Raw genomic sequence first — 26,720 nt, 5'->3', positions numbered from 1 at the left:
ATGTACAGTATATTTTCATTAGTATTATTTCGAGTAATTTTTATTACAATAAGAGTTTAAAGAGCATAGATCGAACTGTTTGGAAACAGGCATCTATAAATTAGATAATTGCCAAAATTCCAAAACAATTCAAAAATATGTAGCTAGGCCACATTGTCATTTAATTTAGTTTCACAGTGGTATTTTGGTCAACATAATCTCAGATTAACATGATTTTTGCTTTTGGCAATACTCAATATTTCATCGCAAGACAGTAAGACAAATACCATAAAATCACAAAACCACAGAAATGCTTAAAAACGCATTTAATTTGTTTGAAATACAAAATACATTACAATATAAATAAAAGAATGCACTGTAGTAGAAAAACAGAATTGTAAATCAATACTCTAAGGCATTGCATGTCTTCATTCAAAAAGGCCTAACGTACATATATTATGCATTTACTGAAGATACAAACAGTTCTGCATCGATAATACGCTCAGAACGTTTTACTGTTTGTCCATACTTACAGTAAGCCACCAGTAAGACACACAATGTAATGCCACATAAATAATATGAGGGGTTATAATATTCAAGTCATCAGTTTCCGGCATGCCAATACAATCTGACATACAGCAGTACATTTGATTAAGACACATTGGTCTAAATTACTTTTCGACAATATACAAGTTAAGCATTCATCCAATTTAGACTGATACCAGTGCTTCCCTTTTTTTCCCTCTCAGTAGTTTTTCCCCTGCAGTAATTAATCGAGATCATGTCCCGCATTTCTCCTTCGGGGGGCCCCCCTCCATTGTCGGGCCCTTGGATTCTTCCTAACTTAACAGCGCCACTGGGAACTATATGGTTCATTGACAACAAACCAGATGTTTTTTTATTTCACATTGATAGAAAATCATTTACACCTATTATTTAAATCTCCAGGCCATTAAAAAAAAGTGGATGCTGTCGGGTGAAATCAAACTCAACAAGTTGCCATATTCTATGACTTAAACTCATAAAATCTTTACTTTACACACGATTTGACTTTTTTTTGGAGCTGCTTGTATAGCTGTATGGGAGTCTCTAAATTGTGTGTATCAAAAAATAACCATGGTTCCATATACTAAAAATAAAGTATCTTTGGCAACTTTTGTGCAAGACATTTTCAGACAAGATCGCTTAGCAAGACCGTAACATCAACGCACTAAACACGACTGTATCGTTTGTCATTTGGAAATCACAGTTGTTTGTTCAGTGCGTAAAGCATTGCACTTTCTCTACAGTAAACAAAATCAGACGTATCGCAAGATGAGCAGTTGCAGTTGAAGGCACACTCGTTCTCCAAAGCTTGAAATTGTAGCTTGATTTCTCAGTCTGAGCGTCGGTTCGTGAGCTCAAGGGTATGCGCATTTAGATGTGGTCAGTTTGAGTGCACCCTTGCTGTGCAGTTTCTTCAGCGTCTTGAACTCCAGCGGCATCCGGTGAGGACCCGCGTTGGAAAAATAGCGATATCTAAGTCCATCATAGTAATGATATTTAACAAGGTTTCCGTTGCCGTCTTTGGGAAAAGGCCAGAATCCATACAGATAGATTTCGTCGCAGAAGCGCGTAGCCATCGTGTACATCAATAATCCAGTAGAGGGTCGTTTGATATTGATCTTATTTGTGAGCCAGTACCTAAGAAATGAACAGAAATTGCTTGGAGTTATTATCAGCTGACGAGTATACCGATTTTCAGTACTATAAGTGGTCTACCATATATTACGAAAAAAAAAATCACTACTTTTAAGATCCAGATATACTAATAGTTCGCACCAGCGCAAACTGTATTTCGTTGTTAAATTAGTACTGTCAGGATTAACAAAAGATGCATTTACAATACGCATTTTCCCCTCTCGTGGGTGCTTTAATGGAGTTGTGCTGTAACACTAATTTTTCCATTTAGTAAATCTGGATTTAAGGGTTAAAGCCTAAATGTTCGACTTTTAAGCCTGGAATACGCCATGTGATTTCTGCCCCGATTTCGCAGTCTGAACAAGTCGACGCTAGTTGAGCAAAGTCAGAGCCAGTCTACAGATTAAAGCTGATAGATTCCACAGAAAATAGGGTAGTGTATGATGGTGACTGATTTTTTTAGCTTCAGACTTTGATTCTATCCACTAAGAGGTTATTATACATGTTTGATATTTTCAGCTGATTTTACAACACATTTCTTTTCATTTGTCACACCTCTCCTAACAACAAGGCCTATGTTTCTGAGTGAGATTGTTGCGATCAGAACAGCTTTAAAGTGTATGATCTTCAATCGTGTAGTGTATGATGCCCAGTTTTTTTAAAAGGTGCGTAGTGTATTCCAGCCTTTGAAATGTTTTTTGAATTTAAACCAAAATTTCCAAATTCCCAAATTTGGCAATTTGTTTAAAATTTTACTTCATTAATTAATCTTTCATATTATTTTAAATTCGAAATGAAAACTGGAATTATAAACTCACCCTCTTACGGCATGGATCAGGCGGAGCGAAGGGTATGCCATGCGCACTTTGACTTTGTGTTTAACAATGAGCTGGTTCACAGTTTCCACATGCCTCTCTCCACCCTTCACCATGAAGGCAGGGATCCAGAGCACACTGTTGTTCAGCTGCTGTAAACGTTGGATGAACTGCTCCTGCTGTCGTTCGTCCTGTAGACCCCCATACACCCGAGGGATCACAGAGGGGTTCATAGTGGTGAAGTCTGACCTCAAACCCACGTCGTCTGCAAAATCTTCCAGAGGAGCGAGGTTACATCTGCTCAGGGATCAAAAGATATATATACATAAATGTCATAGTTAATGCTTTGTTAACAGCAAAAATTTGACCTTAAAGTAAACCATATGAAAAAAAAATAACCACTGGTTTAGAAAGACATGATGTAAGGTTTTCTTTTTAGGGTGATAAGAGTGAAAATATGCCATGTGAAGCTCTAAATTACTTTTAGCTTTTGTTCCTGGTTCAAATTTCCAAAAATGTGATCAAATAGTATTCAAGCCAAGTTACCAGCAGGAAAACACTGATTCAGTCAGAGTTAAATGACCATTAGACCTTGTTAGACTGCATGCCTTGCCATAAAGACGGTAACGATTAGATCACTGCAAAGAAGTAAATACATTACCGTATAACAAAACTATGGCTGTCTATCTCCCTCCCACATCCACTCTTCAGGAGAACGCCTGAGTTCCCCACCACAGCACAGGTCTTGAAGGTCTTGTTCTTTAGTGGAGAGACTTCGGGAAGTAAAGTGTGTAGAGTCTGAGAAACATTGAACGTTCTGCGTCGGTCTAGAACGTAGTGGACGGTATCGCCTGGTTTGAAATTGCTCTTGATAACAGACACGTCCCTCTCCGCATCCAAGAAGCGAAGCACGTCTTTCCTTTCCACATGTTAAAGCACATCAGGAGACTATATTACTCATCGGTTCATGACCATACCGTCCAAACATGCTCTGGAAATAAAGTCATGCTCCGAGAGAGTCATAGGACTCAAATCTGTTCTTTATATGCTGTAAAACAATTTAATTTAGTGCAGGTTACTCACCTTATGATGGTCACAAGGGTGGCATTTATCTTCCATCCCACTCCCATATCACTCAGATCGCTTAAACTAAAGCCAAACAGCTTCTCGGAGCCATTAGCCATCAGTCTGGTGGAACTGGGCTCAGACCTCCTGTTCAAAAGGAAATGTTGCATAGTAACTATACACACCAGTGCAGATAATTCTGTGGGTTTCTGCATTGTGTTCATGTAATCAAACTCGTTAATGTATTCTCATAACAAAAATAAATAATCATACAGTGTATAGTACTGGTATCATGTTTCATTACAGTATCAAGTTGTGCACAAATCTGTTGCTAATGTGCAAAATAACAACAGAAGACTTTTTCTCTCATTGCCCCATGCCAGTAGATATCTTTCACTAGTTGCATCCATTCGTTTCCATCCAACAGTCATGTTGAATGTTGAATTTTTGAACAAACACCCCCATAAGCCACATAATATTTTATTATTTCATTTATAACTCGCCATTATAGTGATTGACATTCCCTTTGGTTGGGCACTTGGAACTTTGTTAACATTATTATAAATTTCTTCCTACCAATGCAGCAATGCAACATAAAATCAGAACTTGATTTCAAGGTAATAAATAGGTTGCTTTAAGAAGGTGAACTGTTTCTTATTCAGCCATTAGTGTATTTTTTTAGTAGCAATGTTTTAAAATTGTATTGCTTTTCGTAAACACCCTGAAAGGCTATTGATTGATTTGATATCATTTCTAAATAACTGTGTTAATATGCTCAAATCACGCACAGTCTTCAACACCCATCACATGAATCACAACAATGGTAACGATTACATTTTCTTCATTTTTATCAATTTTACTTGCTCTTTTTGTTGCGCTACTACTGACACAAGACAGCAAAAAAAACTAAACACTACAGTTCTTTTCTAGTTACCAGTTACTAGAACTTTTCTAGTTCTAGTTGCTGTTTCGCTAAACTATACTAGCCGAACTTTTGCCAGTGCAACATACTATTTCTATTTCACTTTACTTAAGTTTTACTTAAGCTTTTGTAAGCAAGCCCAACTAATTAGATTGTACAGTGTGCATAAAAAACATGTTCACTTTACTTTGAAAAACATTGAAACCGATTCCACATAGCCTTTTTTAAGTTGCCATCACTTAAAATGGAATATTAAATTAAATTAACTTTATATAGTAGGCTCGATATATATTTTTATGTAACATTAATAAGCATTAGAGCATGTTAACTCAAATTTAACAATTTAAAGTTTGAGGCAGCTGTTTTTGGAAACTAAAACTAATTTGAATTTACAGTAAACTAATGTTTACCTACAAAACTACAGCTGGCTCCGCACCCCTTTACCTAAATTCATTACTTCAGACTTGAAGCCTGCTCTCTGCAAGTGAACATCACTTTATTGCTCCATCCGAAGGGGTATAAAATCACTTTCATTGACTTTTAAATGAAATGCTCCCTCCTGGTGGAATGACCTGCCTCAATCCGAGCAGCTACGCTCTTTGCCATCTTCAAGAATCGACTAAAAACACATCTCTTCCGTCTTTATTTGATCATAACTCTAGAACTCTCTATTCTGTTTTTGCTCTTTAAAAATACCCCTTTTAGACTTGCATTCAAATGACAAACTAATGTCTTGTTTTGTAGCCATTGTTTGTAGCCTCTGTTTCTTTTTATTTATTACACAGTTAAAACAAACTTTTTTTTTTTTTTTTTTTTTTTAAAGCCTCATTTTGATTGCTTTCATTGTCCTCTTTATACAAATTTGGATAAAAGCATCTGCTAAATGACTATGCTAAATGTAAATCTATCTAAATTCAGGCCTTGTAAACATTTTTCTCCAGTCACTCTTATTTTGAAGGACTGTTAATTTGTATTTCGTCTTTTTTTTTTTTTTTTTTAATTGTGTTTTTTATCAATTGTGCATACCAGCGCTGTTTTAGTATCAATGATATAGATATTGTTAATATTTTAAAGTTTTAAAGATTTTAGTCACACTTTATTTTAATGTCAATTAAACTGAATTTTGCCTCACTAAACCCCTAATTAGCCGCTTAATAATAGCTAAGGTAGTTATTAAGTTGAAGTATTGGGTGGATTAAGGTTAAGCGATCTTCCTTTTCCTCTTGTTAGCGAGCAGGGCTTGCGTCTGCCATCATGTAGTCGTTTGCAATGCACTTGTCAAAGGGGGCGATGTAATTTCCTCGTTATTTATGTTCCAGTGACAATGAATGCACAGTGTGTGGCAGCAGATTCGCTGAGGGACGACGTAAAAAAATGACGTTTTTATAAAAAAAAACAGTTTTATAAAAACATATATCAAATACAAAATGTATGCTTATTTGCAACAGTTATACTAACAATAAAAAGACATTCGTGATATTAAAACGCACACCGTGCTGCATTCGTTGTCACGACTACTTAATGACACGCATATGCACATCGTTTAGTACTTGACCTAAATATTGTCTTGCAACTAGCCGTATAAAATAAGTACATTTTTTAAAATATGCATAATGAATGAGTTACTTTATTATTGGTTTTAGCTTCAGTTAACCTTAATAAACCTGGTGCACAACATCTGCTTCTTGTTCTAATTATCCAGTATACTGTGTTTCAGGTGCCATTCGTCCAGACTTGTTTTGCTATGTCAGTTTTTTTGTAAGATGCTGTGCTATATTCTCTGCAGTCCTGTGTTCCTGAGTTTTGCTTTCATTAATAAATACATTTTGAGAACAGATTTACAATGTATACTATACTGTTACATAATTAAAATAAATAAATATATCCTTCTTACTCTGCATTTTTGTCTTGTTTTCCAGTACAAATATCAAAATAGTCTTAAACAAAGACGTTTGAAAATTAATGGGGTAGCAAAAAAGGGAAATAGCTTAATTGAAGGTTATTTTATTGGCATAATTTTTAATCTGCCAATAGGGTAAGAAATCAACGTTTGTAAATGTTTGTACAGAATACATATTTACAATACAGAAAAATACAGGAAAAAAAATATTATATATATATATATATATATATATATATATATATATATATATATATATATATATATATATATATATATATATATATATATATATATGTAAGAAAATGTTCTTAATGCTCCTGTTATCCACTTTTAATTACGAAACTTTTTTTCTTTGAGGGTTTGTGCAGATTTGCATTTAGGAAATCAGCAAACTGTCTTTGCGAGGCGTCAAAAGATATGCATCATATAAAATCAAATCGAAACCTAACAGCAGACTCGGCTTCAGAAGCAGTTGACATTTACATTTGAGTTTTTTTTCCACTTCTGTATTTATGCGTAACAAGCCTGCAAGACGCAAAAGGAAACCACATCTGATGAGCAGAAGCCGTCTGCTGCCCTCTCACTTACCCAATAACACAGACTTGTGCACTCGTGCACACACACACACACACACACACGTATGTCAGAAGCAAATTACGAAGTCACCTCTGTACCGAAAAGTGTACGTCCTAACTGTTTTTTGGCACCAAAATAAAGTCAATCGACTCGTGCAAGATGAAAACCTAAAATTGCTCAACGCTTTGCATGTGTTGGAGTGAAGCAGTTTATGAGCAAGCATGAACTTGACCACATTTTTTCAGTTCCTGGAACAAAACAAGTGCACGTTTGTCAAAATCTTTCGACACGGGCTTTATATAAATAAAATATGTAAATACTATGCAAAGATTTGACAAATGAGTGACAGGAAAGGGAAAACCGAATGTGAACTAAAAAATTGAAAGTAAATAAAGTGTAGTCACGCAGGCCTTTTATGCGCTTTAGAGTAAACTCTCAGAAATAAAGGTACAAAAGCTGTCTCTGGGGTGGTACTTTCAAAACTTTTGTACCTATTAGCTTCAAATATGTACGCTTTAAGTACAATATGTAGATTTTAAACAGGTACCGCCCCAGTGACAGCTTTTGTACCTTTATTTCTGTGTTAAATGAAAATAATTAGGAACAACCTGAACGTAATGTTTACATTGCTGTTATTACAATCAAACTTCGTGTTATTGGCCTTTACTTGCTATGTTGTGCGATTTTTATAGGGCACTTTTAAAACGTAATTTTAAAGTGTTAAGAAACAGTGTACTCTATTAAGTTATTTGAAACGCTATCTCCAAATACAGTTTATTAATATACATAAAATTGTATGAAACAAGTAGTATATATTAAAAACATCACTACAAGCGCACGTTCGATCAACTGCACGTCTTTTTCACAAGAGGGTGTAAGAATAAAATGGCCATTTCGACTCAAACAAAGGGCAGTCAGCGTAAGGCGATCTTAATTTAATTGAGATGGAACAGCGGGGCACGTGAACTATAGTTTACAATAGGAGGTTTGTGAAGCAAACCATTCAGTAGATCGCCACAAATTAACGCCTTGTTTAATGAGATGAAATATATAGGCTATGAATGCATGAGCTCGATGCTCATTAGAAAAGGAGCGCTAATTCACTGAAATTCACAGCAGAAGATGAACCCTTACCCTGTCAGTCCAGTCTTCTGGCGCGCTTCATTTCTGCCTATATCTGTCGTTTTGTAGAATATCAGCAGGATGCTTATGATGCAGATAGTCCATCGTTTCCGTATAAGCCGCATTTGACACATGAATCTTGCGAAAGTGCCTGAAGATGAGAAGAAAGCGTGCTCTCTCGTAACGCACATTACCCATCTCAAACACAACTCTCTCTCTCTCTCTCTCTCTCTCTCTCTCTCTCTCTCTCTCTCTCTCTCTCACTGTGAGCGACACGTACATGAGCCAATAACTTCACGCATGCTACTAATCTCATAATCTTACAAAGCTAATAATCTTTCAGTTCGAATCAGTCGCGATCTGGATAGATTACTTACAAATTGCAATCCGTTTCTCGTTCCAAATTACACTGATTTAAGTAAGATGATTTTATGCGACATTGCTATAAAAGAAATAAGGAAATATATCCCTTACTACCTGAAGTGCGAAGGAACTGCGAATGAACACGTAAATGTGATATTATTTGAAAATACTAAGGCGCTTCAAGCATATAAACATAAATATATTAGGCGGAAGAGGATCATATGAGAAAAACGTTAGTGGATATGCAAATTCACGAATTTGTGTATTTTAGTGTGTATGAAAGACAAAAGCCTCAAAAAGACATAGAAATGCATAGTTAAGTCATAACTAGAGTGATTATTTAGATAGAAATGAATGTGTTCATAGTAGATGCAATGATGAAGCAATATAATGAAACTGACATGGCATTTGTAAATCCAGTGGTCACGTGATTAATGACTGATCTCTGTGTGAATATCTGCAAAACTGAAAGGCTTTCTGATCGTGTATTTAATATTGATATGTAAGAGAATTAATAATTCATTGCTATTGTGTGAATAATAAGTAATCATGCAATGCGTGAAAAGTAGCTATGATTTTAAGCATTGAAATGCAGTTTCAATGTAGTTTATTCCACAAACAAGGTATTCCACAAACAAAACAAAGATACCTTTTTAAAATGTGGCCTCCACTTTTGAGCCAGAGTAATTACAGAGTATCAGCCTGTTATTACAGTTTGTAATTTTGTAGATGTGACTGGCAGCTGTATAATGTATAATGTGTATCAAGCGTATCAAGTACAAACTGGATATGCTTATGCCTGCATAATATTCTCTAATTGTAATGTAAATAGAAAGGTATTACATGTATTTAGGCTGTGTAGTTATTGTTTAAATCAAACTCAAATCAAGGAGAACCATCACTTCCACCACAAAAGAGCGCTTTCTAAGTAACCTCCCTGACTTATCTGAATTCCTTAGCACATCCAATACAACACAAAAACTTGGTGATGTAACAGAAACTATGCACTCAGTTTTTTCTAGCACTTTAACAGATGTTCCTTTACGCTTAAGAAAGATCTGACTCAGTGGTATAGTGAGAACTCTCAGCCCCTAAATAGAGCAGCCAGGAGAATGGAGCACAGGTGGAGAAAAACTAAATTAGAAGTATTTCATATTGCCTGGTGGGAAAGTATCCTATCATACGGAAAAGCATTAAAAACTGCTCGATCTGATTATGTTTCATCTCTTTTAGAAGAAAACAAACACAACCCCCAGTATTTATTCAATATAGTGACTAAATTAATGAAAAATAAAACGTCAACAGGTGCTAACATCCCCCAAGAGTACAGCATTAATGACTTCATGAATTACTTCCAAAATTGATACTATCAGAGATAAAATTGTAACTATGCAGCCGTCAGCTACAGTATAATATCGGATAGTGAACTATAGATCCCCTGAGGAAATATTACACTAATTCTCTATTATAGGAGAGGAAGAATTATACAAACTTGTTAAATCATCTAAACCAGCAACATATATGTTAGACCTTATTTCATCTAAACTATTAAATCATAAACTATTATATCATATTTTGACCATTATTAATTCATCATTGTCATCAGGATATGTCCCCAAAAACTTCAAACTGGCTGTAGTTAAGAAACTTATTAAGAAACCACATCTTGATTACAAAGACTTTTTAAAGAAAATTACAGGCCAATCTCTAACCTCCCTTTTCTGTCAAAGATACTAGAAAAGGTAGTGTCCTCACAACTATGTTCATTCTTAGAGAAAAATGGTATCTGTGAGGATTTTCAATCAGGATTTAGACCGTACCATAGTACTGAGACTGCTCTCATTAGAGTTACTAATGACCTGCTTTTATCATCTAATCGTGGTTTTATCTCGTTATTAGTGCTATTAGATCTTAGTGCAGCGTTCGATACTATCGATCACAACATTCTCTTGAAGAGACTAGAAAACTATGTTGGCATTAGCATTAGCATGGTTCAAATTATACTTATCTGACCACTATCAGTTTGTAGCAGTAAATGAGTAGGTATCATATCGCTCACAAGTGAAATATGGAGTACCTCAAGGCTCAGTGCTAGGACCGTTACTTTTCGCACTATACATGTTACCTCTGGGAGATATTATCAGGAGTCATGGTGTTAGCTTGCATTGCTATGCTGATGATGCTGTATATATTTCATTGCAGCCAGGTGATACACACCAAATTGAGACCCTAATAAAATGCATAGACATATAAAAAACTGGATGGAAAAAACTTCTTAATGCTAAATTCGGAAAAAACGAGGTGCTGATTATTGGAAAATCCACATGTAACACACAGTCTAACACTTGATGGCTCTGTTAATTCTTCATCATCAGTTAGGAACCTAGGTGTGCTGTTTGACAGCAATCTTTTTCTTTGAAAACCATGTTTCTAGCATCTGTAAAACTGTGTTTTTCCATCTTAAAAACATATCCAAAATATGACCTATTCTTTCAACGTCTAATGCAGAAATGTTATTTCATGCATTCAATAAACTTCAGCTAGTCCAAAATGCAGCAGCTAGAGTCCTTACTAGAAGTAGAAGGTATGATCATATTAGCCCGGATTAGATGGTGGATCAGCACCCAAAGATTATGTTCATCAGAGACCAGAACACCTAGATGAGCCCCGTGGATAAACCACCAGATCCTGATGCACACACACACACACACACACACACACACAAACAAACAAACAATAAATCATTTACACAACCTGACACAGCTGCGTTTAAAAATTGAACTGGATGTTAAGTGCTGGGCGTCCGGCCAGAGGAGAACTAGCCCTTACTGAGGCTCGTTTCTCCCAAGCTATTTTTCCCCCATCCTTTATGGATGTGGTTTTAGTTCATTGCCGCTGTCGCCTCTGGCTTGCTTTCTAGTGATTATCGTTGAATTGATTGTAGAGACCGTCTCTGTATTTAATAACAAATTATTCCATCTCGTCATTATACATCCCTATCATTGTATTCTCCTATTTGATCCTGTTCAGTGCTTTGATACAATCTGTATTGTTAAAAGCCCTATATAAATAAAATTGATTGAATGATTGATCTAGATAAGGTGTATAAATACACACGAAGTACACTCAAGTACAATCTTGATACGCTTTATTTGAAGTAGCTTATGCCTGTGTAATATTCTGTAATTCTAATGTAACAGTAGCAGCCTATTACATCATAATTACAAACTGTAAGTACAAACTCTTCCATGTTTTAGTTACGTTTTTTTACTAAAAAGATTTGAAGCCCAATACGTTCAGCGACCTTTCGCATGCACACCAGAAGGTAGCGACAAAAGAACGTGTTATGGCTTATGAGCGAGTCATTTATGTTTATTGAGTCATTGAACAAATAAACAAAACGCAACAGTCCTACTTATGCTTTGTTATGAACTATTTATGCTAGATATTGTCCATTTATTTTTCCATGCTTCATTTAACTTTAAAAAATAATTTACTTAACTATATTTGATATTTAAATCTTAAAAAGTTTTTTTTTTTTTTTTTATGTATATGATTTAAGTATCAGACTGATAACTTTCGTCCACGATCACGTGGTTGGCTCGCACGCTCAGGAGCTCACGTATCGATTACACTGGTCTGTCTGACTCTGAACAGGAGCAAAACAAGCGCAGGAAATGAAGGTAAATAACTTGTCGTTTCTATGAGTAGAGCATATTATCATTTCATGTTCATTTGTTAATCTCACATGAGCTTGGTCAGTGTTTTCTGAGTTTTTGATCCGTGTCAGAGAAGACCACTGAACTTCACACGACGTCATCGGTTAGCAAAGCAACTAGCCGTTTACTTTCGGGCTTGTGCTGAATATGTAATATTTAAGAACTTGTTTATTACAACTAACCCGAAATTGTATTTTGTAACAAATGTGACGTTTTATTCTAAAGGATGGCTTACCGGAGAACGTGGCTAAAAAAGACAGCTGTTGCTTATTCAGATGAAACCATCAAAGTTAAATGTTTATTAAAGTTTTTGCAAATGTATTTTAATAATCAGGATTAAAGTAAAAAATATTATTACCTCTCTCACGGTTACTTTAAAAACGTTGATATCATTCGTGCTTTTTAAAATAACTTATGGTGTCCAATATTACACTTATGGTGTGTTATTGTGTCATTTATCATGTTGTGTAATACTGGATTTTTAATTTTTCGGTTACAGTTGTTATTACAGTCTTTATTTATCATAGACACGAGCAATCATTTCCTTTGTTTTTAGATCAAATTGTACTGTATGGTTCCCAAATTAAATGTATTCAAAGAAATTACATTATTGTGACAATAAGGCAAATAATATCTAATATGCAAAAGCCTAGCCTTGCTGCATTTACACTTGGCATTACATGCGACCTGTTTCCGGATGTTGTTCACGTACACATTGAAAAGACAAGTGTAAACGCGTTTGTGTTAGGACTGTTATCCGTTCTGTGTCCGGATCTCTCTGTAATGTAAACGCAATTCAGCCATCTTGTCTGCATCAGGTCACACATTTGTAAATTAAAACATACAATTACTGGCAAACACTTTAAGAGGAATTATATGTAAGTCAAAGCCTTTTAGAAAATCTAATTGAAATCTGTTGAAACCATGTAGATTTTTACCACGGAATATGAAAATTACAAAAAAATGTCCCAAATTAACCTAAACCCAACCTTTAACCCAAATATAAAATTAACAAATGTATATATGTTTCCTTTAAAATCTAAATGTGTTTCATGACCCATTGAATGAAACAAATAGTAATAAAATAAATTAACAATAATAAATTAATAACTTTAAATTACATGGCCAAATAAAAATGTTTCTTTTTTGAAAGCATTTGTCAAAAATTTATACATTTTTATATCTTAAGTTTGAACAGGCCGAGCAGCAAAAAAATCTTTAAAAATGTGTGCTACTGCATTTACACACTGCCAGCTTACTAACACAAAATATGTATGCAACTGTATAAATATTAAAAATGAGCATACATTGATGTTCATTAGTGTGAGATCAGTAAGATATATTTTTTTTTTTTTCAGGAACATTTTTTTTTCACTATTTAAAATAACTTTTCTATTAGAATTTTTGATGTAATTTATTTCTGTGATGCAGCACTGAATTTTCAGCATCATTACACCAGTCTTCAAGGGTTGGGTACCTTTCACATTTTTATCGGTAACGGTACCAGAAAGTCGATACCGGTATCCAACATTACCTTTTTTCGATACTTTATGTGGTGTAATAACAAATTTTTTTATTATTTTTATTATATTTAATATTTTTTTTCTACACTTAAGTGGTTAATGTGGTCAAATCTGACTGTGAATAAAATATGTAAATACATACATTATACTCTCACAGCATCTCTGGAGATGAAGTTCATGTGTTCATGCCGTAATGTATTAAGATGCAGAGCCCTCGTATTTAAACCGTCTTTTGTGTTTTAATATTCACATACACTAGTTCATATAACGATTTAAATGAAGTGACAGACCTTCTTTTATTGATCCAAAAAAGACGAATTCCGTGGCATTCCCCGCTATAGAGTAAATTCTGTTTTTATGAATGGACCCCGCCATCCTGTCCGAGTTTTTGCGGAAACCATATGACCATAAAAATGTAATATCATATCAGTTTGTTTTAAAGAGTTGCAGAAGGGACATGTCACAGGGTCTCTCTCTCTCTGTCTCAATACGTGATAGAGGATACCGAAATTTGGTATCAGTTGATTTAATGTGAATCGGTATACGGTAGTACCGAGGCAATTCGGTCGGTATCCTTAAAAGTACAGAGTTCGGTACCCAACCCTAAAGCCTTCACATTATAGTGTCACATGATCCTTCAAAAATCATTCTAATATGCTGATTTTTGAGCAGTGTTGAAACTATTGTCTTGCTTAACATTTTTTTGAACTTTCGGACGTTTTTTCCCGAGTTACCTTTAGCAGTGAAGAACTACATTACCCATGAGCTCTGAAAAGAGCTCCATCAAAGAGGTTGCTGTTACCATGGAAGCGGATATTGCATCAAAAGAGCTGAGCAGCCTCCCTCTTCTGTATAGTGATGTCATTAGAGCCATTCACCCTACATCTACTGCCTGAGTTTAACACTAAGCAGTAACCTTAAATGTTCTTGTTTTTTTTTTATTCAGTTGTACATTGTTAGTTTCATGCTCTGATGTGTTTCGGCCCAAAAGCTGCAGCCTTTGGATGGTGTGTGGCTGCTGATGGATAAACAGTGATGGATCAATGAGGAGAGAGAGAGAGAGAGAGAGAGAGAGAGACTCATGGGGAACGTAACGATGGTAACTGACAGCGAATGCCTGTGGGTGTGCAGCGGTTGCCATGGTTACCTTTTTTTCAGGTCTTGGGTGTGATGATGATGATGATGATGTCAGCCAGCATGCTGGGCTGTCTCTCTCTCTCTCTCTCTCTCTCTCTCTCTCTCTCTCTCTCTCTCTCTCTCTCTCTCTCTCTCTCTCTCTCTCTCTCTCTCTCTCTCTCTCTCTCTCTCTCTCTTAGTGAGTCAGGCTGCGCTGAAGCAGATTTTCAGCCGTGCTTCAGATCTTAATGTGACGAGCAAGCGAGGTAGGCGGTCTGTTATGAATTTTTGTCTTATCTTCCTTCTCATGTGCTCTGTGTTTAATGCAGCTGCTGTGTTAGTGTTAGCAGAGTCAATGCTTTGTGAAGATCAGCTTTACATTGTGGGGATTTATAGCGTCTGAGAGACTCAGCCTGATCAATGGTGTATGTTTGAGGGAGTGCAGGGGATCATTAGATATGGCTGTTTGTTTCTGGTACTTGTCTCTTTCCGTGATCCACCTACCTAACAAATAACGGCTGTTTGCGATGGATTACTCTGAGAGTATGAAACATCACTGGTCGATGGAAAGTGAGATATTTTCTGTTCAGTTATTTGAGATTAGAGTCTGCAGTTTATATTTCATAACAGGTACGGATGACGTGCAGACTTGCGCGTGTGAGATGATTCATGCTCACCTAGTGATGCGACTCCTCATTGATTTACAGTTGCTGTTTTGATGTTAGAAAACGGAAGATGGGGTCAGTTTGTGGTGACTGAAATGCAAATGTACTAATGTATTTTTATCTCTTTTTCTCGCATTGGAATTTATGAATTTATTTGTAAAAACGGCTGGTTTGTATTAATAGCCTAACAAATAGAATAAGCTTAAATAATTTATAATAGAGAGAACAAAGAATCTGTGTGGAAATAAATATTTTGCACTTGCTCTTATTATTAAAAGTGCATCTATAATGACATTTTTAAAGCGGAGACTTGAGCCTTTTTCAGGCTTTGTGTGAGAGGTTTTTTTCTGAAGAAATTAAATGATGCCGTTCCGAAAATATCATCAAATATGAAACACATTTGTCTGGCATAGTTCAAAGATAAGTGCAAAAACACGTTAAAAGGGTAGAAAGGAAACAACTAAGAACCTCATTGAATAAAAATAAGCACGAACAGAGAAAAAATAATGAGACTGAGTGGATGATCATTTGTATACAGCATTGAAGAAGGTTTAATAAAGAGGATGTGTGTTATGATGGAACCTTAAATTCTGCTTATTAATCTTGGAGATGAGTTATTAACCACAAGAAACATTTTGGCGTGAAAAGGAAGCCTTTCAAGCAGTTCAGGCTCCAGAAAATTAGGGTGTTATTTTTTTTCCAAGATAATTTTGCACCGTATAATCAACCTTTTATCACAGTAGAGCTAGGGCAGCTGTAAACAGATCACAAATGAATTTCCACATTCACCGTGTACTTAATTGTTTTGAAAAGAAGTGGAAATCATATTTCAAAATCAGGAAAGGATCCCAATGAACCTTCTAGTTACTGTACCATAGCCTTGATGAGTTGTTTCTGTAAAATGGTTAGTGAATGACTTCTACAGATAATGGAGTCTTTTAAGTGATGCTCGCTGTGGTTTTAGAAAAGGTAGCTCTATATATTACATCATCATCATCATCCTTGAAAATTACATGAATGGGAAAAGGTTAAGAACAGTGATTGTTTAAACTCAACACAGCTGCCTACGTTTAATGACAACATATCAGACAGACTTTTTAAAGTATGTTATCGTTATTGGTTACTCATTCAGACAGTCCTGAGTGCCATTATTTAAATTAATATTTGTCGTAATACTTCTCACTATTTACTAGTTTTTTATTAACATATTGTCTGTTTATTAGTACTTATGAAGTGCATATTCTAAATCTACCCATACCCAATACCTAAACTTATCAACTACCGTGCTAATTATTACTAAACAGCAAATTAGGAGTTTATTAAGGAGTTAAAGGGGAGCACATGCTGTTGTTTTCACTGTTAAAGAGTTGAATCGTCATGCTAAGCATGGACAACGTTTCAAAAGGTAATTTGAGTAACAAAAATCTTACTTCCAAGAGTTTTTTTTATTGTTGGTCTGCATGACGCAGACAACAATGCAAATCCTTATATGGGCATTTCTCCCAGCCAGGCGTAGACCAGAGAGAGAGACTCATCACACTCATCAACACGCTTCTTTAGACTGCACTGCACAGGACTCGTTCGCAAAGAATGTCTCCAAAGAAATGTTTTTGGTTGTAAGCGAATCATAACTTTGCTGTTCGGATTCCTAATGAACCCAGACTTACACGAAAAGGGGGTGCAGTTTGTTTTTCTGGAGCAGTAACAGAGTTTCACAAGTGTGTTGACGAACTTTAGGCCTGTTGCAATAATCAACTTATCACACAACATGACCTCAATCATTTTTGGTGATGCAATATATCACCTCGTTATATTTATATATTTATTTAAAAAAAAAACTACTGTTACAAAAACACAGTAACATAAAAAAAAAATTTTTTGCATTCCACTTGTGCCTGTGTCTTTTTTTTATTTTCTCGTACGTAACGTGATGTAGTCATGAGGTGCTCGTTCAAATTTTTTTTTATTGCCTTGTTTTGGACTTTGCGCATATGGAGATCTGCTAAATAGAGATTGCGCTTTTTAGCAATAGTTAGCACCCTTGTTATTTTCACTTTTTGAATATATGAAGGTTGCAGTACTGCTTTATAGGTACTCAAGGTAAAAAAGAGATGTGTTATGAACCCCTTAATGGTTTGATAAAAGTGTGAGTTGGACAATATTTCCTATTATTTGTTAATGTTTTTTTTTGTTAATTTTGATTATTTGTTAATTCCATTATATTGTTTAAAAATAAGCCAAGTATGCTAGTTTATTCTAGCGCCTTAGTCTGCAGTGTCTATTCAGCTCTGTATGTTTTAGTTATCATATGGCCCAGAAAGACCAAACAGCTCCTTGGCAATATGTTAATTTCCAACAGTGTCAAGGGGATTATTTCAGCGATTAATTCAGCTTACGCCGAAAGAGCGTAAGCCCTCAGTTCCTCCCCGTCTGCTTGTTTTTCCTGTCATTTATTTATCTTTCTTTGGATAGGCCTCTCTTCTTCGTCACGAGACATCTGCCTTTACACAAATGATATCAGTCACGATTAGCGTGGCAGCATCTGTTTTGCCACCCATTGATTGTATTGAAATTGTTTTTGCCTCTGGCACTGAATGTGGAGGCATTGTATGACGGTGCTCTCTGGATGAACACACAGTACAGTGATACCTCTCGTAAATTCCCCTCGGCTCAGCCCTCCTCATTAACTCTACATCCAAATCAGCTTGCCGACGTCTGCCAGAGAATACCTTGAAGTGTTTCTCATTTAAACTGAAGGCTTGCAGAGATATTCAGTACGGTGCTGCCCTACCGAGGTGACATCCCCCGTCACAAAGCACTGCCGAGGCCCCTTCACTTCCTGTGTCTCCTAGGGAGCGAGCCGAGGGTATTGTTATTGGAATCCTCTCTGATTAGATTATTGTGTGCTCCCTCCCGCTCCTGTCTCTTCTGAGATGGACTGCATGTATATTTCATGAGTGTTGGTCGGGACGTATGAATCTCGCTCATGATTCTGCTAGATCATATTTTTTTTTCTTTGTATTCTTTTCATCTGTTCTTTTTTGGCTGCTGTTTTTGCAGGTTGTAACAGAAGCCTGATGTTGCATTCGTGAAATGCACTGCCCGGCGTGAGAAGCAAGAAGCCTTTCTCCTCCTCCTCTTCATCACGCTCGGCGGTGTCACACTGCATCTGAACAGCCCTGGTTTCATTCGGTGTGGAGGAGACTGGGACGTGGACTGTTTTTATGGCACTTTGTTGAAGAGATTGAGCAAGCGAGGAGAGCAGAAAGAGTGAATCGTGGTTGCCGTGGCTTATGGCGGCAGGGCAGGATTGAAACGCATCGGCTCACTTTTGGTTCTGTTGTTGATCGCTCTTCTGTCCGCTCAGAGATGGGCATTCTGGGGTGCGGCGTGCTCGTGTTTGCACTGTTTTTTCAGTGCCATAGCCGCAGTGTCCAAAACCACATGTTCAGGTTCAAGAGGTGAGACACTTCAGTTCCTTAATGGATGTTTAATGTTTTTTTTTGGTCACACTTCGTTTTACTGAGTCCTGAGTACTCATTTTAGAGTACTGAGTAAACACATTAATTAGATATAATATGTAGTTACTATGGAACATGGAAGTAAATTGTTAACCTTTTTTATTATAACAAAAAGCAGTAACAGCATATAGATGCTATTATTTGTGTTTATCATTATTATTTTAGTGATGCACCAAAATTAGTGTTTTACAAACTACTAATATTAATTATTATTTACAAATATTACTAATTACTAATAATTAGTATTTTACCAGTATTTCACTGTGACCAAAATTTAAGTTTATTTAGCTAGCAGTAGAAACTAAAAATATATATAGTTTAAATAAACAATTTATTAATCAAATGTTTATAATAAAAAAAACATTTAATTTAAAATTTAAATTGCTCATAAAGCTACTATAGTCACTCTATTCTTCTCCAGATTGTTGTTTAAACAGTGACAGTAATAAGAACTTTACAGATTTATTTAATATATAAAAACATATTAAAAAAACCCCAACAATAATGCATAGTGCACTCTATATACTTCTCTATTTATTTAGTTATTGTTGGGGTTTTTGTGGAGTAGTGTTGACTCAACTTTATAGACACTAAATGTCAGTTAAATCAATTAAATCTATTACATTTGAAAATATGGTCTCAACTCAGCCATGGCGTCTTCTCAGATGGCATGTTTTACCCTTTGTAAAGCCTAGCCAAATTGAATATAAAAAGGCCCTTTGATGTTCCATTTTTTTCTGCTTTTAAACAAAATGTAAAATGAAATCTGAAGTTTTTTGAAATTGTATGATTTAATGCCATCAAAAAGGTTCGTTCTGCAATGAGGCTGAACACTGGCATTTTTGCAAAATATTGTCAAATATTGTGGAAGCAGGCATCACTAGTTGAAGGGCAGGTTCACTGAATGTTTCCTGTTCTAGACAAATTCAGTTTATCTGAACACAAATTATTTAATATCTGTATTTTACTTTCAAATATGCGTCCTAGCAGCTCAGATAGCAATGCACTAATAGTGCACTTTTTCTAATAGGTTTCAAGAAAATGCCTGGACAGACCCCAACGACTGCTCAAGGACCAGACAGCCATTTGTCCTGTCCAATCCTTATAACTTTTCCCTCGATATTCGCATACCAGGGGTTATTCCAGCAGAGGTAAGAGTTCTTTACATAACCTTTGTCATTTGCACTTTAAAGGGTCATAAAACCCCCTGCTTCATTTCCAGTTTTCATCACAGTTTTAAAAAAATGCTCTAAAGCTGAGCGCGTTAGGTCATGGAGAGGAGGGGACAGGGGACCAGAAGCTCAGTGTCTTCTGTTTTATTTTACTGTCATTAACAGTTCCCATAAACGCATTCTGCACTTAATTATTCCCTGCATCTAAATGAAGAATACATTAAGCATGCTTTTGTACTGTGACACAATATATTTTAATACAGACAATAAATGCACAGCCGTTTGCATTTGTACTCTGGGTGGAAAATAGATACAAGCTTCATTTTCAAGCTTATTTAGTAACGGAGATTGCTCAGGTGTTTATTCAAGGCATTTGATTGGTGATGTTTAGGAGTTACATGTGTGAATGAACTGCATTTGTCTCGGTAACTCAGGGTCTATGGAGGAGAATTTGTGATGTGCGAAAACAAACACTGCAATCCATGAACATTTCTGAACTACTGTGCGTGATTTTAGAGTTTGAAGTATCTGTCATAGGAAAGAAACGCATGCTGTTATGAATCTTCTTATAGGATAATGAAACACAAATCACGACTAATTGTAAGACAAGTACTATAGATTTTAAGACCAAAATTAACCAGCTTTCCCTAAAATAAATTCATTTGCAATGCTGTGCAGCAAAACACCTTTTTTGACATCTCAAATGTAGCTTAGTGCTTCATGACACGTTTTGTAGTGCATTTATGTTAAAGAGATTGTAAAAGGTAACCATATTTGTGATGCTTTAGTTGATCTTCAAAGTAATGCAGATGAATAGAGGTTTAATTTTTAATGTGTTTATATTAACAGTTTTACTGCAGGGTTAATGTCTTGGCAGTATCTCTACACACTTTGTAATTATTAGAGCTGTAGTCATTGCTGCATTTTCTGTATAGCTGACAGTGTTGAATGCGCTAAACCTTGTAACCTAAGTAGCAGCTGGAGAAAGAGAGAATTGCAGCAATTTCTAGCCTAAATCAGAATGACTGAAGTGGAAATAAGCTCAAGAAACATTTCTATTTTCATAAGCATTGCTATGACACTCGACATTTAGCTCAGGTGCATCCTGTTTCTACAGTTATATTGGAGTCCACATGTGGTAATTTCAGTTGGCCATGGTTTCACACACCTGTTTATCCCACAGTTAGTGCATGTCAGAGCACAAACCAAGCCAAAAGGCCAAGGAATTGTCTGTAGACCTCCTAAACGGGATTGTACCAAAACATTGACATCCAGAGCATTCCGAACCTCAGACTGGACAGATCTTCCAACAGGACAATAACTCTAAGCACACAGCCAAGCTAACAAAGGAGTGGCTATGGGACAACTTTGGGAATGTCCTTGAGTGGCCTGTTCACCCAAAAATGAAAATTTGATGTTTATCTGCTTACCGCCGGGGCATTCAAGATGTAGGTGACTTTGTTTCTTCAGAAGATTTTTAACTCAAACCGTCCAAAAAAAAAAAAACATACACAGATGAAACCACTTTAAACCCTATGGCTCATGATGATACATTGAGGTGTTAAGACGCAAAATGATCAGTAATTATATATATATATATATTTATTTTTTTGTTTTGTTTTGTTTTTTATTGACCTCTTATACACCACAATCTCCGACTCTCCTGATCTCATTCATGACATGAGATGCAGCAGAGCATTTGGTGCCCCTTGACTTCCATTATATGACTGACAGACCGCAACTGTTTGAGTTAAAAATCTCTGTTTGTGTTCTACTGAAGAAACAAAGTCACCTACATCTTGGATGCCCTGGGGGTAAGCAGATAAACATCAAATTTGCTTGAACTTAATTCCCATATGTTCCTGTTTATTTCCATATGTTCTTGTTTATTCCCATATATTTCTAGTTAATTCTCACATATTCCTGTTTATTCCCATACTCCTGTTTATCCCCTTATGTTCCTGTTTATTCTCTTGTACTTCTGTTGATTCCTGTTCCTGTTAATTCCTCTACATTCCTGGTAATTCCATTTAATTCCCATTAAAAGTTTTCAGAATGTTAGAAAAAAATTATATCTGAAATAAATGCTGTTCTCTGGAAATGTCTGTTCATCAAAGAATTCTGAAAAAAAAAATATAGCACCAACAATGATAATAATAATAATAATAATATTATAGTATTAATTATAATTTAAAAAATGGGCACCAGTAATAATTGAGCAGCATATAGGGCTTCACTACTTGGTCAGCTTTTGTAAACATGGTCTGATGATCAGCACAAAATGCGCGTATCGAAGGCTAATAAGTGTGTTTGTTTCTTAACAGTCTGACAGCTACTACTGTATGGCTGTTCCTGTCCCCACATCACAGGAGGCCTACATAGGTGAGTACATGTGTCATCAACAATGGGAAAACACAGAGATGTGTAGACTTTACTAAACAATTATCCAAACTAAGGCAAAACCACGAGAGAGCAAGATAAGACTCACCAGATAAATCATCTACTAACGTATAAAAGACCAAACAAGGAAGTCATACGGACTTAAATACACAGTGAATGAAACCTGGTCTCTTTATTCTTATGACTGCTTTGTCTGTGTCTGCCGCCATCTTGCCTTCATATGCTTGACTTTTATTTGTTAACTGTGCTCCAGATGATGAAATGAATGTTTAATCTGATCAGGCTTTAAAGATAATAATCTCGTTCAGGCTGGTCCCTCCTGTTTAATTTTCAGACTAGACTGCATTTGCACTCACTAACATCAAAGTATAACCACTCTGCCTTGCTGTGTGTATAAGCAGATCTTTACACAAGTCATCCAGGCCAGTGAATCCCATAATATTGAAAGTCGAGCGGCAGCAGCCATGACTGATGGCTAATAGCAGGCTGTTTGTTGAGTTCACTAACCTCAACAATGCATGTCAGTGAGCCTTGGTCTTGATCATTTACTGTATTCGGTGGTGATGCTTCATTAAGGCCTTATAAGACCCTTGTATATTCTTTATCTGAATACTTTTGTAATATAAAATAATGTTTTTAATACAAATAGACAATATATAATGTATATATTAATATGTTACAACATTAAGTCAGTATGTCAACCAAGTATTGTTTCCCTGCGGTGCTAAATGTGCTAAATATCAGATTGCAGGCTTGAGAAAACAAGACATTCCATGTCTTTCTGTAACTGTCCCGTCCTTTCGAGCTTCAAGCGCAAACAAACACATACAGTGCAAGCATTGTAGTCTGATTCACTGGAAATGACTAATTTGAGCGGGTGTATTTGATGAATCATTCAGAAAGTAAATCATTCACTGATGGAACCCGCTGAATCAAAGCAGTTAAGCACATATTAAGCTGCATGTTATCATTACTTTTAAGCGATAACCATCTTGAAATGAAGCATGTTTTGTGTAGATTTAATTAGTTGGAACTGCTAATTGGTTGTAAAGATCTGTTGTGGAAATCAAATCTGTTGTGTTTCATTGCGGTGGTCTTCAGAGAAGGCAGTCTATAGTTTGTAGATTAACAGGTCCACCCAGATTTGTGCATGTATCTGAAAGTTACATTATCTCTGTCTTGCTACTGCCATCAATCAACATCCCATCTATTATTCATGGCTTCAATAGCGAGGGAGGCCTTTCCTGAAGATATCCATCACTTTTTATATGGGTAGCATATTGATGTTTATTGTGGTTTATGCAGAGCAAACAGCATTCAGCCATTCAAACTCTTCACAGAGGGTTTTTTTTTTTATCTGTAGATAAAACAAATAAAAAAAAAGGTTTTACAAGAAAATACTATTTCATGTTTAATTTAATGCACTTTCTTTTGTCTTAGAAAAACAGTCTTTCTAAGAAACTTTGATAAATTGATTGATTTAAGATGCCTAACTTACCATCTTACCATGTTGACTTAAAAACACTTCTCTCTTCTCAGTGGACTTTGTTCCCCATGCCACTATGGACACAGCCCACCACATGATTTTATATGGCTGCAAAACCCCTTATGCCACTCAAGGATACTGGTGAGTCACGTCTGACACGAGAACTGGAGTGATCTTTAATTATTAAATGTTTGGGGTTTTTTTCTTCTTCCTTTTTGAGGTTACCATACTTTCCTTTGTCCAAGCTTTTAAAAACATTTTCAGGCTGGTTGGGATGCTCAGACAAAAACACCATATATATTTTACAGATATGCAAACATTCGAAAATTAGGGTTATTCAGTTACATCACTATTCTATAATTATGGATGCAAGAGGACGCTGTCTGAAAGGGATGTCCGGGTGCTAACCCGGATTGTATCCAACATAAAACCACAACTGCCCAACTCACTGCAGAATTAAATGTGCACCTCAGCTTTAAATTTGGTTTGGTTTCCACCAAAACAGTTTGGTTTCCACCAAAACTGTTCGTCAGGAGCTCCAAAAGGTTAGAATAAATGGCTGGGCTGCTATAGCCAAACCTTTGGTGACTTATGCCAATGCCAAAAAATGGTGCCAGCAGCAAAAAATCTTATGCTGTAGACAATGGGAAACATGCATTGTTCTCCACCTTCACTGTCTTTCCCACATCCGGGATAGTTACGGTGTGGAGAAGCCCCAAAGAAGTGTACCACCCAGACTGTTGCATGCCCAGAGTGAAGTATGGGGGTGGATCAGTGATAGTTTGTGCTGCAGATGGGCATATTCACAGATTACATTTTAAAAGGATACTTTTATTAAGCAAGGATGCATTAAATGGATTGAAAAAACTGTATTTTAATAAATGTTTTTCTTTTGAATTTTCTATTTATAATAAAATTGCAAAATGACTGTTTCCATGAAAACATTAAGCAGCATAATAATCAGCAAATCTGCCTAATAGAGTGATATCTGAAGTATTATGGGACACTGAAGACGGGATTAATGATGCTGAAAATGTTTTCATTACAGCAATAAATTACAATAAAATATATTCAAATAGAAGAAAGTTATTATATATTGTATTAATCCTCAAATAAAGGCAACCAGGGCAAACATGAGATATTACAAACATTAAACCATCTAGCTTTTGAATAGTAGTGTGCATACAGCATGCATAGAGTTGCACAAACTGTAATTGCACTTGTTAAGCAGAAGGTTTTTCATTTATTAGTTTGTTGCTCCTGTCCTGTCCCTGTTTTATGTGTGTAGTCAGCTATGAATAAGCCACAGTCAGCTTAAGTTCCTGATGAGTGTGAACACTGTAACCTTGTAGTGTTTTCAAAACATTAATCTCTTTACTTGAGCTCTTTGATATATTAGCTTCTGATTTAACTAAAAGTTTTTTATAGAACGTTTAAGGCTAGAATACAGACATTGTATTCTAGCCTTAAACTTTCTATAAAAAACTTTAAGTGTCTGTTTGTCAACAGACAGATGGGTGTGGAAGATACTTTCAGTGATACTTTCAGTGTCTGTTTGTCAAACCAGTGACACATGGGTGTGGAAAAGTAGAAGTGTTTGAGAAACACTTTCAGTTGCTATTTTTGCATTTCTTTTTTGTGATACTAGTGGTATTTGCCTCTGTACATGTACATGTACACGTACACATACACACATACATACATAATATGCACGCGCACACACACACACACACACACACATGTATATGTATATATATATATATATGTGTATATATATATATATGTATATACACAAAAGTATTCGCTCACCCATCCAAATAATCTTAGTCAATTGCTACAGACCTCCAAACTGCATGTGGCCTTCAGATTAGCTCAAGAACTGTGCACAGAGAGCTTCATAGAATGGGTTTCCATGACCGAGCAGCTGCATCCAATCCATATATCAACAAGTGCAATGCAAAGCAGTGGAGTTGCATTCTCTGGAGAGAAGAATTGCACATCTTCTGGCAACCTGATGGACGAGTCTGGGTTTGGCTGTTACCAAGAGAATGGTACTTGTCTGACTGCTTTGTGCCCAATGTAAAGTTTGGTGGAGGGGGGATTATGGTGTGGGTTTTTTTTTTCAGGAGCTGGGTTTGGCCCCTTAGGAACTCTGAATGCGTCAGCATACCAAGACATTTTGGACAGTTCCGTGCTCCCAACTTTGTGTGCACAGTTTGGAGCTGGCCCCTTCCTCTTCCAACACGGCTGTGCACTAGTGCACAAAGCAAGGTCCATAAAGACATGGATGACAGAGTCTGGTGTGGATGAACCTGACTGGCCTACACAGAGTCCTGACCTCAACCCGATAGAACACCTTTGGGATGAATCACAGAATTACTAAGAGCCCAGGCCTTCTCGTCAAACATCAGTGTGTGACCTCACAAATGTGCTTCTGGAAAAATGCTCAAAAATTCCCATAAACACACTCCTGAACCTAGTGCATATCAGTCCCAGAAGAGTTGAAACTGTTATAGCTGCAGAGGATAGAGTGACGACATATTGAACCCTATGGATTAGGAATGGGATCACTTACATTTAAATGCGAGTCAATGCAGGTGAGCGAATACTTTTGGCAATATGGTGTATCTGTGAAAAAAAAAATCAGCTTAAGGTCCTGATAATGTGAACACTTTAACCTTGTAGTGCTTTCA

At 36.2% G+C, this 26,720-nt stretch overlaps 2 protein-coding genes across 4 annotated transcripts in view; one reads left to right on the top strand and one right to left on the bottom strand.

Moving 5' to 3' along the window:
• Window positions 1-290: 290 nt before the first annotated feature.
• On the bottom strand, window positions 291-8,279 carry st8sia4 (ST8 alpha-N-acetyl-neuraminide alpha-2,8-sialyltransferase 4). The gene is made up of 5 exons (XM_043250921.1): window positions 8,075-8,279; window positions 3,558-3,686; window positions 3,136-3,393; window positions 2,478-2,771; window positions 291-1,662 (listed from the first exon to the last, which is right to left on the bottom strand). The coding sequence occupies exons 1-5, from the start codon at window positions 8,251-8,253 to the stop codon at window positions 1,380-1,382; spliced, it is 1,143 nt and encodes a 380-aa protein (XP_043106856.1). The 5' UTR covers window positions 8,254-8,279; the 3' UTR covers window positions 291-1,379.
• Window positions 8,280-12,017: 3,738 nt separating this feature from the next.
• pam (peptidylglycine alpha-amidating monooxygenase) overlaps window positions 12,018-26,720 on the top strand; it is a 35,829-nt gene continuing 21,126 nt past the window's right edge. For 2 of the 3 annotated variants that reach the window (XM_043250200.1, XM_043250198.1), the window contains exons 1-5: window positions 14,984-15,049; window positions 18,509-18,909; window positions 20,000-20,120; window positions 22,466-22,523; window positions 24,081-24,168. In XM_043250200.1, coding sequence (XP_043106135.1) covers window positions 18,818-18,909; window positions 20,000-20,120; window positions 22,466-22,523; window positions 24,081-24,168 — 359 coding nt within the window. In that variant the 5' untranslated portion in view covers window positions 14,984-15,049; window positions 18,509-18,817. Of the gene's footprint in view, window positions 12,109-14,983; window positions 15,050-18,508; window positions 18,910-19,999; window positions 20,121-22,465; window positions 22,524-24,080; window positions 24,169-26,720 lie in introns of those variants that run through there. The other variant, XM_043250199.1, reaches the window with a different exon arrangement.

This window comes from Puntigrus tetrazona, chromosome 10, assembly GCF_018831695.1.
Source record: "Puntigrus tetrazona isolate hp1 chromosome 10, ASM1883169v1, whole genome shotgun sequence".
Taxonomy (NCBI): domain Eukaryota; kingdom Metazoa; phylum Chordata; class Actinopteri; order Cypriniformes; family Cyprinidae; genus Puntigrus; species Puntigrus tetrazona.
The sequence above is the reverse complement of the archived record's forward strand: the minus strand, read 5'-3'. Positions and strand labels throughout refer to the sequence as shown.

Coding starts and splice junctions, on each gene's coding strand:
- st8sia4 (XM_043250921.1), bottom strand. CDS start 8,253: ATGTGCGTTACGAGAGAGCACGCTTTCTTCTCATCTTCAGGCACTTTC. Junction 3,687..8,074: donor CAGAAGACTGGACTGACAGG/GTAAGGGTTCAT, acceptor CCTTTTGAACAG/GAGGTCTGAGCCCAGTTCCA. Junction 2,772..3,135: donor AGCCATAGTTTTGTTATACG/GTAATGTATTTA, acceptor ATCCCTGAGCAG/ATGTAACCTCGCTCCTCTGG.